Here is a 13,277-nt window from a genome sequence, read left to right on the forward strand (position 1 = left end):
GAACCAGGGGGGAGTTGGGGAGCCCTTGCAGAGTATTGCCGAGGATTTTAACACCTTTTTTGCTGACAATGAGTCAGTTGAGGTGACTGGGGCTAAACGTCTTTGTCCATCTGTCTGGGGGGAGATTGACTTGGTGACACCTGATGAAGTGGACAAGGCCATTGGAGCTGTAAGTTCTGCCACCTGTCTACTGGATCCGTGTCCCTCTTGGTTGGTTTCGGCTGGTCGGGAGGTGACACGGAGCTGGGTCCAGGTGATTGTCAACGCCTGCTTGGGGAGGGGGTCCTTTCCGGCTCCTTATAAGGAAACACTTGTGTGCCCCCTCCTCAAGAAGCCTTCCCTAGACCCAGCTGTGCTCAATAACTACCGTCCAGTCTCTAACCTTCCCTTTATGGGGAAAGTTGTTGAGAAGGTGGTGGCTCTTCAACTCCAACGGTCCTTGGAAGAAGCCGATTATCTAGGCCCTCAACAGTCTGGATTCAGGCCCGGTTACAGCACGGAAACTGCTTTGGTCACACTGATGGATGATCTCTGGCGGGCCCAGGGCAGAGGCTTGTCCTCTGTCCTGGTACTTCTTGACCTCTCAGCGGCTTTCGATACCATCGACCATGGTATCCTTCTGCGCCGGCTGGAGGGGTTGAGAGTGGGAGGCACTGTTCTTCAGTGGTTCTCCTCCTACCTCTCCGGTTAGTCACAGTCAGTGTTAGTGGGGTCAGAGGTCATCCTCTTGGTCTCTCCCTTGTGGGGTGCCTCAGGGGTCGGTCCTCTCCCCCCTGCTATTTAATATCTACATGAAACCGCTGGGTGAGATCATCCAAGGGCATGGGGTGAGGTATCATCAATATGCCGATGATACCCAGTTATACATCTCCACCCCATGTCCAGTCAATGAAGCAGTGGAAGTGATGTGCCAGTGCCTGGAGGCTGTTGGGGCCTGGATGGGTGTCAACAAACTCAAACTCAACCCAGACAAGACGGAGTGGCTGTGGGTCTTGCCTCCCAAGGACAATTCCATCTGTCCGTCCATTAACCTGGGGGGAGAATCATTGACACCCTCAGAGAGGGTTTGGAACTTGGGTGTCCTCCTCGCTCCACAGCTCACATTAGAGAAACACCTTTCAGCTATGGCGAGGTGGGCGTTCGCCCAGGTTCGCCTGGTGCACCAGTTGCGACCCTATTTGGACTGGGAGTCAGTGCTCACAGTCACTCATGCCCTCATCCCCTTGAGGCTCAACTACTGTAATGCTCTGTACATGGGGCTACCTTTTAAAAGTGTTCAGAAACTTCAGATCGTGCAGAATGCAGCTGCGAGAGCAATCATGGGCTTTCCTAAATTTGCCCATGTTACTCCAACACTCTGCAGTCTGCATTGGTTGCCGATCAGTTTCCGGTCACAATTCAAAGTGTTGGTTATGACCTATAAAGCCCTTCATGGCACTGGACCAGATTACCTCAGGGACCGCCTTCTGCTGCACGAATCCCAGCAACCAGTTAGGTCCCACAGATTGGGTCTTCTCCGGGTCCCATCAATCAAACAATGTCGCTTGGTGGGGCCCAGGGGAAGAGCCTTCTCTGTGGCGGCCCCAGCCCTCTGGAACCAACTCCCCCCAGAGATCAGAATTGCCCCCACCCTCCTTGCCTTTCGTAAGCTGCTTAAAACCCACTTCTGCCGCCAGGCATGGGGGAATTGAGATACACTTTCCCCCTAGGCCTTTACAATTTTATGCATGGTATGTCTGTAGGTATGATTGGTTTTTATAATAATGGGTTTTTAACTGTTTTTAGTATTGGATTATTCTTGTATGCTGTTTTGCTACTGTTGTTAGCCGTCCGGAGTCTGCGGAGAGGGGCGGCATACAAATAAATAAATGAATGAACGAATGAACGAATGAACGAATGAACGAATGAACGAATGAACGAATGAACGAATGAACGAATGAACGAATGAACGAATGAACGAATGAACGAATGAACGAATGAACGAATGAACGAATGAACGAATGAACGAATGAACGAATGAACGAATGAACGAATGAACGAATGAACGAATGAACGAATGAACGAATGAACGAATGAACGAACGAATGAACGAATGAATGAATGAACGAATAAATAAATAAATACCTGCGGAATTTTACAAGTTGAATAGTAACATACTAGCAACAAATATGTTAGAGATTTTTAACAATATAATCTTAGATGGTAAAATCCCTAAAACATGGTCAGAAGCCCTAATAACTTTAATACATAAACCTGATACAGAAAAAGAAAAAATACAAAACTACAGACCAATTTCATTATTAAATGTGGATTATAAAATTTTCGGCTCGTATCCCGAATTTCAGCTCAGGAGTAGACAAGAAATGTCTCTCCTCTCCTAGCTCATATCTGGAAATACTCGCATGTATCTAGAGGTACTACTGTATTTAGGTATTTGGATATCAGCAAAATCCATGTCATTAAAAGAAGAGAATTCTAATAAATTGTTAAAAAAATTAAAAATGATTTAATAACTTGGAATAACCTGAAATTATCATTGTTAGGAAGAATTTCTACAATTAAAATGAATATTTTACTCAAGTTTTGTTTTTATTTCAAGTAATCCCGATAAACCCAGGAAAAGAATTTTTGAAAGAATTAACGTAAATAACAAAAAAAATTATATGGCAAGCAATGTTCCCTCTATTTTTTTTCCGGTGTGGGCGGAAAAGTATAGTGTCTGAGCGGCAGTCCCTTTGGGACTGGGTGGCATAGAAGTATAAACAAACAAACAAGCAAACAAATAAATAAATAAAAATTCCCTTCTTTTTTATTAAAAGAAATTAATAATAAAACAAAACCAAAATCTATTACAATACTATTATTACTATCTTCTCCTCTTTTTCCATTCCTGTCTCCTCCCCCCTTGTGTGTGTGTGTGTGTGTGTGAACTCTTGAACTATTTCCAATAACAGGTGAGCTACGGGGAATGCTGATGGCAAGATAAAAAACCTAGAATAAAGCAGTGTGCATTAGAAGACATAAAAGAAAGAGGAGGTTTAGCCTTCCCGAACTGGAAACTGTATTATCAAGCTGCATCCTTAACTTGGATTAAAGAGTGGCTTACCCTACAAAACAGAAGATTATTAAATTTAGAAAGTCAAGACTTAATGTTGGGTTGGCATGCTTGTTGTATGGTATGAAAAATATAGAACACATTCTTACTTTAAACCCTGCTGTTCTGTTCCAGAAAACTCCCTAATCTTATGTTCCCGGGTCTATTTGACCCGGACTGGAAATTGATCATTTTAGGTACTTATATTTGGTCTTTTTGAAAGCTTTTTTCACCTGGAAACAAGTTTGAACATTTCTGCAGACAATGGAATGAAAATTGAACTGACAAAATTAATCCTTATTGGTTTATTTTGCACATAAATGTACCTCCCCCCTGTTTTTTTAGGTTTATTGATAATTTTGCTTGCAAAATGCATTATATTTTACTAAATTGGTGTGGGATTGGTAGCTTGAACATTTCTGAACATAATGATATGAAAATTGAACTGGAATTTTTTTTTACAGAGACTCAAACTTGGCTCCGGGTCACATACGACCCAAACTGAACAGCAGGGTTTTAAGAGACATATAAACAGAAAAGCACTTATAGCTGTTTCGATTGATATAAAGAAAGATTATTTTTTAGTCCTACCAGAATGGATATCTCATATCGAAGCTATAACCCATCCAAACTTAATACAGAAGGGTAAGATATGGAAATATAAGGACTTAGTAGATAATCAGTGGAACTTAAAAACAAATCAGGACTTGTTGGAGTCAGGTATTGTTATAGATTAGTGGCAATATGCCCGGATTAAATTTAGGTTTTTCAAAGATTAAAAAACCATATATTCTTAGAAAAGATAACAATATCTTAGGCAAATTATTAACAACAAATCTGATTGGAAAAACATATAATATTTAATTAATTGCAAAAATATAGAATGGACAATAAAGGACAACATGATTAGTTGGTGTAGAAATTTAAATAAAGAGATAGACTTAAATACCTGGGATAAGGTATGGACATATAATTGGAAAATAACAAAGTCAACTTCCTTTAAAGAAAATCAAATTAAGATGTTTTATAGATGGCACTTGCCACCAAATTGAATTGCAAAAATGTTTCAAACTAAGTCACCTAATCGTTGGAAATGTAAAATAGAAATAGGTACCTATTATCATACTTGGTGGACATGCCCAAAAGCAAAAGAATATCGGAACCTAATAGAAAAATGGTTAAGAGAAATAACCCAGCAAGAAATCAAGAAAACACCAGAATTTTTCTTATTAGGTATACCAAATAATAAATATAAAAAAGATATATATTATTTAATAGTTCATATATTAATAGCAGCTAGGATAGCCTTTGCTCAACAATGGAAGGAATCTGAGATTCCAACAGAAACAGACATACTTAAAAAAGTTCTGGAATGTTCTGAGCTCCATATGATGACAAGAAGGTTAAACAATAAAGAAGAATCAGAATTTTATAATGTATGGCAAAATGTATATATTTGGTGGGAAATAAAGAAAAAGGGATAATTTTGTTGTTATACTATTTTAAATATATTTCAACTAGTAGTTTTATTGTATTAGAGAGTGATTATTTACAATACAAATGTAGATTCCTTTTTTTCTTATTCTATAATTTTCTTTACTTTAGTTTGATTTAATGCATAATTTAAGAATTTCTATATATGTTTATATAAATTTTAGATGTGTTTTTTATTCTTTATTTATTATGTTATAATTAATACTTTTACACACCTTAAAGATGACGTTAAAAAATGATAAGATTTTTTTCTTTGTTTTCTTTTTTCTTTTTAATGTACTTGTTAATGACTTTTTCTTGAGCAGAGCGACTGTAGCTCCACTGTATGTTATATGTTATGTGTGTCATGTTTGTTCATGCAAATTAATAAAAATATTATTTTTTTTAAAAGGAAACTACTAAGCAAGATTCAACCTGTAAAATCTTCCAGTCTGTAATAATTTTAACTAGACAGAATGCAGATTCCTTTTTGAGATTTCATTCAATGGGATTTGCAGTACTGCATTCTAGTGAGAATTGAATGCCAGGCTAATCTGTATTTCAAGGACCCAGGAGGATTCAGCTGTTAATTTCAGCAGAACTAGATGTGTCTTCAGTCTTAAGTTCCCATAGCCAAATGTAGCTCATTGTGTTCCCCAATACCTCTAAATCTGTGTCACAATAACTCAGGACCACTGGTGGCTCTTCCTGGAAAATTTGAAAGCTATTTATCTGAATACAAGTAACCATGGTAAAAACAAAAAGGAATAATTTGGAACCATGTAAAAGTTGATATGGAGAAGTGCAGAATACACAAACATTTATAACAATGATTCCAATTCAGGAATGGAATCATGTCACTGAGGGCCAGTAATGAGGAAGCAGAAAGGAGTTCATGGTCTTTTAAAAGAGAGCAGGGTGGAGGCTGTGTGGATCTTGGAGAATAATAATAATCTGAGAAAGCTGCAAAATAGAAAGTTATTTCCAAATATTTGCATAAAATTAATATATAAAGCAGAAAAAATAAGAGAGAAATTTTGGGTGATATTTTATGAATGGAGGGAGAGTTAAGACTTTCCTGCTTTCTGGGATCCAAGACGTATTACTGTTTAGTAGATCAGATCAGAAATATAGGGCAGATAAAAACCAGTGCCTTGAATCCCCCAGAAACCAAGTGGAAATTAACTAACCCCATCCCTATCTCTGCTGCCCACTTCATGACCAGATGTGGCTTCTGAATAGTCTTCTGCGACAACCTATGTAGAGTTCACTGCATAACATGAATAATTTACAAAGCCTGGTAAATTCAGCAATTTCAGATGATGGTGGGGAAAATTATTTACTGTATATTGTCACTAAGAGCTGACAGAGAATTGATGACACATAATCAATCAATGTTGTTTTGAGAAATCAATGAATTTTTACTATAGCCATTCATTTTATCTGCATTTCTTCACCATGGCCACAAATCAAACAAATTAAATTAAGTTTAAAGAATTCAAGATAATGTTTCAGAAAGTTTTTTTTTAAATAAAGCATCCTGGTAAGAGTTACAGTTGCTAGAAGGTATGAATTCATTGTCCATCCATGTCAGATTCTCTTATAAAAGCAGAAAATACCAAACTAGAACCTCATCCATACTTTTCTAGCTCTCCCCCTTTAAGTACCATCAAGGAGGATAATAAGGCAATGAAAGGAAATAAAATAAAGTTATCTGAGTAATTTCAGTATGTTGCATTTCTCCACAAACTTCATCAGATTGAAAAAAAAAAACATTCAAAGAAAAGTTGTATAGAAGCAACCAAACAGAAAAATCAACCAAAGGAGAGAGAGAAATGTCTTTGGAATGGAGGTCCAAAAAAATAAAAAAGGCAGCAGTCACCACACAATAAATGCCCTCTTCCTTTTCCACATACATCAGATGCAAAACATATTAAAAAATGATACGGCTTCAACCATCACTTGTTCATTTTTGGCACTTCATTCACTTTGACCCCGGATCTCCCATGGAGCTAAAAATTCTTTCCTTACATATTTTTTTATTTCGGTTGGGCTTCTTACAAAATTAAAATTGACAGTTAAAAATATATTTTTTCCTTCCTCTTTCTCCTCAACATCCTCTCTTGATCTGTTACTGCTTCAAGTTTGGAAATTACTATTGCTACATACTTATCATTCGCTCTTGAGTTTCCACTTTCACAAGCTGTGACTATAAAATCCAGTAGATGCACCAGAGAAGTCAGAACATGTCCTCGGAGAAGCTGTAGCAATGAAGGCCTTGGCACTCGCTCTCCTCTTCGTCTTCACTGCAGCCAATGAAGCAAAAATATATGAAAAGTGTGTATTGGCTTCAATTTTAAAAAGAAGTGGCATGGATGGATATCGCGGGATCAAATTGGCCGATTGTGAGTTTACTCTTTCTATCTCTCTATTTTGGCCTGGTCCAGGTTTTCAAGAGGGATGGGTCCTTGGAACCTTCCTTAGTTGGGGGAAGAATGACTGAAGATGGTTAAATATGCTGTGTAAGAAACCAGGATAGTTTTTCATTTATAGCAGTAACCTTTTATACTCCTTTGTCTGTTTGCTTTCTTCCAGGGGTCTGCATGGCTTATCATGAAAGCAAATACAATAGCCAAGTTGTGGGGCCACCAAATACGGATGGCAGTCGTGACTATGGGATTTTCCAGATAAACAGCCGCTATTGGTGCAACAATAACCAGGGCCCTACAGCTAATAGCTGCAATAAGCCTTGCAGTGGTAAGACACCTAGTATTCAGAATAAAGTACAGTATCTTGATGAAAAGAATGCAACAGTTGTTAGGCTGTTTCAAAATTCTGTTATTTTTATTGTTGTTGTTATGCTGTAATATTCCTGCAATCCTTATAATGTTTGTTTCCTGATCTGACCTACTACCAAGTGTACCTATTACACTAGAAAAGGGGAAATAGGTAAGGTGAATCTTTTGAACAGGAGTTTTAATCCATCTTCTCCTTTAGTGCTCTTTGTACTTGTTCAGTTTTGCCGAGGGCTTCACGAAGTTTGGTGTTGAATCATCTTGCCTCTCAAAGTTCCTGCTTGGGTTCTTGCCATCTCAATGTTCCTGCTGGGTTATCTGTGATAGTATCCTATCCACCATATTTTCTTACCCTTCCTCAATCTTCTCTCTACTACCAAGTGTACCTATTACACTAGAAAAGGGGAAATAGGTAAGGTGAATCTTTTGAACAGGAGTTTTAATCCTTCTTCTCCTTTAGTGCTCTTTGTACTTGTTCAGTTTTGCCCAGCGCTTCAGGAAGTTTAGTGTTGAATCATCTTGCCTCTCAAAGTTCCCGCTTGGGTTCTTACCACTGTTGCCAGTAGGCTGCGCGCGTGAGCGCGCGCGCACACCAAAATGCCACCCTGCGCACCCTTTGGCGCGCAGTCCCCATCCCCCTGCCAGCCCGCGGGCGGGGGGGTGGGGGCAGGAAGGTGCCGGCAGTAGAAGGCGCTGCCCCCGCCCGATCCGCTCCCTCTCCTCCTCTTCCAACGAAAGAAACGCGCGGAAGCTGCTTGCTTTCCATGAAAGCAGCGCGCCTTTTAAACATGCTGCTTTCCTGCACCTCTTTCCTGGGGGGGGGGAGTGGCCTCCTCCTCCCCCCACCCAGGAAAGAGTTGCAATAAAGCAGCGTGTTTAAAAGGCACGCTGCTTTCACGGAAAGCAAACCCGGCTTTCCTGGCCGGCACAGGTCTTTCCTGCCGCTCTCCTCCGAAAACACAACGGAGGTCCATGATGACAGGCGAAGCGAGGTGGAGCAATGCGAGGCTCAAGCTGGTGGCGGAAGACCTCCGTTGTGTTTTTGGCTGGGGGGGGAGGAGGACCTTCCTGGCTTTCCCGGGCAGCTGGCTCTAGCCTTGTGCCGGTCAGCAAAGCCGGAGATGTGGAGAGAAAGGAAAGAGAGGGAGGGAAAGAGGAGAGGAAAGAAGGAGGGAGGGAGGGAAGGGAGAGAAAAGTGAACGAGAGGGAGAGAGAAAGGGAGGAAGAGAGGAAGGAAGAAAGAGATAAATATAAAGGGAGAGAGGGAGAAAGAGAGGGAGGGGAAGAGGGGAAGGAAGGAAAAGAGAGAGAGAAAGAGAAAAAAGTGGAAGGAAGAGAGAAGGAAAGAAAGGGAAAAAGAAAGAGAGAGAGAGAGAAGATAGGAAGGAAGAGACAGGGAGAGAGGGAAAGAAAGAAAGAGTGAGAGAGGAGAGAGGAAGGAAGAGTGAGAAAGAGTGAGAGAGGGGAAGAAAGCAAAAGAGAGAGAGGAGTGGAAGGAAGAGAGAGGGAGAGAGAAATGATAGAAAAAAAGGGGGAAGAAAAATGAGAAAATGATTGAGGCAGAGAATGACAGGAAAGAGAGAGAAATAGAGAGAGAAGTGATTCTTGATTTAAAGCATATGGTAAAAGCACTTAAATAATAAGAGAGAGAAAACCCCCCAGCCCTCACCTGTTTTTATTAATAGTTATGTTTTTGGATTTGCTGGTTATTTTAGTTTTAATAGTAATAGAGTTTTGTTTTGTTTTATTATTAATTTATTTTAATAAAAAAGTAGGGATTTTATTTATTTATTTATTGATTGATTGATTGATTGATTGACTGATTGATTGATTTGTTTGTTTGTTTATTTATTTATGTTTGTTTGTTTGTTTGTTTGTTTATTTATTTATTTATTTATTTATTTATTCATTCATTCATTCATTCATTCATTTATATATTTATTTGTTTATTTATTTATTTATACTTCTATGCCGCCCAGTCCCAAGGGGACTGCCACTCAGACACTATACTTTTCCGCCCACCCCAAAAAAAAATTAGAGGGAACATTGGTTCTTACCATCTCAAGGTTCCTGCTGGGTTATCTGTGATAGTATCCTAGCCACCATATTTTCTTACCCTTCCGCAATCTTCTCCTCCACTTTGTACTCTATTTTCCAAATTGTCACAAATCCTTTAAGTTCCTTCACACAGCCATATCTCATTTTGGGCCTCCACACCACCCACCACACCGTTAGTCAATGTATAAAAATTAGGTTATAGAAGTGAATACATTACATAATAACTATTTAGGTCCTACAATTTAAATGCCACTTGGGTAAGAATCTGCTTTAAATAGCAATATTATGCAAGTCTTTGAATTTTTTTTTGAAACATCTATTTGTCTTTCCTGGCAGATTTCACAAATGATGACATCACAGATGATATTGAGTGTGCTAAGAGAATTGTCCGTGATCCCCAAGGGATGGATGCCTGGTAAGTCAATTTTCCATTAATGTCTTCCACTTGTAACATTGGGTAGCAATTGAACTGTCTTGAAAGTTAATTATCTTTCTTTAAATTATTATACAACTTTTAACCCTGATGGTAAGATACAATTTCTTGAATATGGCAATTTGTATTTTTCTTGCTAGAGAGGTTGGTTGATGCCTATTATAGCTGAATAATTTCTTCAAAGTAATTTCCCATCTGTTGCCCACTTTTGTGCTTCTCATTTGTTTTAAAATCTTTTATCACAAGTTCAGCATTGGAGTTTGGTATAGAATTGGGGCATGTACCAGAAGAATTAACAGAGGGCCCTTTAAACACGAAGGCTCTGATCCCATGGAAGAGTTCAACGGGATCAGAGAACTGGTAAACAAAGAATACAGGGAGAGAAGTAGGGAGAGATCATTTGTTGTGAAACTTCCAATCCAATCCAAAACGGGCTGCAGCAGCAAACGGTTAGATGGGAATTTGAACTCCCATTAGCCCTAAGCTAGTATAGACCCAGATGTGGGTTACTCCCGGATCTGTATGGTTTGCTCAAACTGATAGCAAACTGCTGGTGACATTACCATGACATCATGGAATTGGTTTGGTTGCTGGAGTCTCTGGAGGCCATCATCCCCCTTTTTTTAAAAAAGGAATTTTTTTCTGATTTTTTTTTGGGGGGGAGGATTTTTTCCTATTTTATTTTCTTCTGCATATGCATAGAACCTGAATTTCCAGCATTGCACGTGCATCATCATATTTGTTTTGGATTTTTTAAAATTATTATTATTATGGTATTTGTTGCCACTGTGTATGAGTGCACCTGCTGTGAAGGAGGAAGTGAACCAGCAGCGGGGTAAATTAGAACCCACCCCTATGTTGGAACCAAAGTATCTCTTGGGCATTACTAGTCATATAGGCTTTATTGTGACAAATTGAAAGTTAGGACTATTTTAGCTAAAACAAAAAAAAAGTGTTGAATTTTAACCTGGTGGAAATGAATTCATTGACAAACCAGCAAAGAACTTTATCAATTAATATACAGTAAAGATGAATGAAAGATAGTTGCCGCTGGCTATCTGGGAATTCCTGTCTACTGCTTGTGGGAGAAGGACTTGGACTAGAGACCTCCAAGATCTCTTCCAATTCTGTTATTCTCATATTCTGTTATTCTTGAAGTAGGTTTACATAACCAAACAAACAACTATGCATGTGGTTTGGAAAGACATGCAATATTCTTATTCTTACTTCTAGGGTTGCCTGGAGGAACCACTGCAAGGGAAAAGATGTGTCGTCATTCATTCAGGGCTGCCGGCTCTGAGATGGAGGAGCCTGCATTTCTCTTCTACATTTCTCCTCCTCTTGTGATTAAAATGATACTATTTCTTACATAATCTATCTTTCATAATTCGATTCGAAGCATGTACCCACAAGTTGGGAAGAACACGTTTCTCTGCATACAAATAATGATTTTAAATCACTTTTAAGCTCTTCAAATATTGCTTGAAAATGTTCAATAAAATGGGTATTGTGTATTTTGCAATTTTCATCTCATACTTCATTATTCTCACATAACTGAACTAGTTATTAATCTTTTCTATGGCAGTGGAGAAATGTGTAATCAAATGCATCACTGGTTCAAAACTTGGCATCACCTAAGAGAGATCATCATGCATCTCTTCATACAATATGAGTGAACTACAGTAGAAAATCTGGTCACGACCATAATTTGTTCTATTACTTTGAGGACAAACTGATTTGGTTATGACTCAAACCTAATTTTGGAAATATGGCTCTTACCAAAAAATGGTGCAGTAGGTGAAATTGGCTATGAAAAAAATGTGATTTTTTTTTAGGTCAGAACCTGATTTGGTCATGCTGAGAAGAGTTTGTGACCAGAGCTTCTACTGAAATTGTTCCATGAATATTCTAAATTGGCAATCAAGGCCAGACAATATCTAGGATGTACCTCCAGTTATATTAAGGCTTAGTTCGTGCTGTACAGTATAACTGATGTCTGAATTTAGAATCTGGTGGCCATCTTACTAGGATCCATTATCCTGGCAGATACCAGAGTGTAAGAAATTGATGCAGATAGTGTCGTTTTTGCAAAAAAAGCAATTGTTGAAAAATGTGGATTTAAAAGTTCAGTAGGACATTGGGATATTAAAGGTACAGTGTTTGGGACTGGAAAACAGGCAGGGTCTGATATTCTGAAAAATGAGTCAGCTTGGGCAAGCAGATTAGTTAACAGTTTTAATCACACAAGTCTAGTATATCCCTACTAGGAGGCACTTGTGCGCCCCCTCCTCAAGAAGCCTTCCCTGGACCCAGCCATTCTCAACAACTATCATCCAGTCTCCAACCTTCCCTATATGGGGAAGGTTGTTGAGAAGGTGGTGGCGCTCCAGCTCCAGCGGTCCTTGGAAGAAGCCGATTATCTAAGCCCTCAGCAGCCAGGATTCAGGCCCGGCTACAGCACAGAAACTGCTTTGATGGATGACCTCTGGCGGGCCCGGGACAGGGGTTTATCCTATGTCCTGGTGCTTCTTGACCTCTCAGCGGCTTTCGATACCATTGACCATGGTATCCTTCTGCGCCGGCTGGAGGGGTTGGGAGTGGGAGGCACTGTTCTTCAGTGATTCTCCTCCTACCTCTCCAGTCGGTCACAGTCGATGTTAGTGGAGGGCCAGAGGTCAACCTCTAGGTTGCTCCCTTGTGGGGTACCTCAGGGGTCGGACCTCTCCCCCCTACTATTTAATATCAACATGAAACCACTGGGTGAGATCATCCAAGGGCATGGGGTGAGGTATCATCAGTACGCAGATGATACCAAGCTTTACATCTCCACCCCATGTCCAGTCAGCGAAGCAGTGGAAGTGATGTGCCGGTGCCTCGAGGCTGTTGGGGTCTGGATGGGTGTCAACAGACTCAAACTCAACGGAGTGGCTGTGGGTTTTGCCTCCCAAGGACAATTCCATCTGTCCATCCATTACCCTGGGAGGGGGAAATCACTGACCCCCTCAGAGATGGTCTGCAACTTGGGCGTCCTCCTCAATCCACAGCTCACATTAGAGAAACATCTTTCAGCTGTGGTGAGGGTGGCGTTTGCCCAGGTGCCGCCCGGTGCACCAGTTGCAGCCCTATTTGGACCAGGGGTCACTGCTCACAGTCACTCATGCCCTCATCACCTTGAGGCTCGACTACTGTAACGCTCTCTACATGGGGCTACCGCTTAAAAGTGTTCGGAAACTTCAGATCATGCAGCTTCCCTATATATGCCCATGTCACACCAACACTCCTCAGTCTGCATTGGTTGCTGATCAATTTCCAGTCACAATTCAAAGTGTTGGTTATGACCTATAAAGCCCTTCATGGCATTGGACCAAAATATCTCTGGGACCAACTTCTGCCACACAAATCCCAGCGACCAGTTAGGTCCCAC

The 13,277-nt window shown here is 40.1% G+C and overlaps 1 protein-coding gene across 1 annotated transcript; it reads left to right on the top strand.

Moving 5' to 3' along the window:
- Positions 1-6,783: 6,783 nt before the first annotated feature.
- On the top strand, positions 6,784-11,353 carry LOC139161668 (lysozyme C-1-like). Its single transcript, XM_070741103.1, has 4 exons — positions 6,784-6,972; positions 7,163-7,324; positions 9,757-9,835; positions 11,087-11,353. Exons 1-4 carry the CDS (start codon positions 6,837-6,839, stop codon positions 11,151-11,153), a joined length of 444 nt encoding a protein of 147 aa, XP_070597204.1. The 5' UTR covers positions 6,784-6,836; the 3' UTR covers positions 11,154-11,353.
- The last annotated feature ends 1,924 nt before the right edge of the window (positions 11,354-13,277 follow it).

The sequence above is a fragment of the Erythrolamprus reginae genome, chromosome 2, assembly GCF_031021105.1.
Source record: "Erythrolamprus reginae isolate rEryReg1 chromosome 2, rEryReg1.hap1, whole genome shotgun sequence".
Taxonomy (NCBI): Eukaryota; Metazoa; Chordata; class Lepidosauria; order Squamata; family Dipsadidae; genus Erythrolamprus; species Erythrolamprus reginae.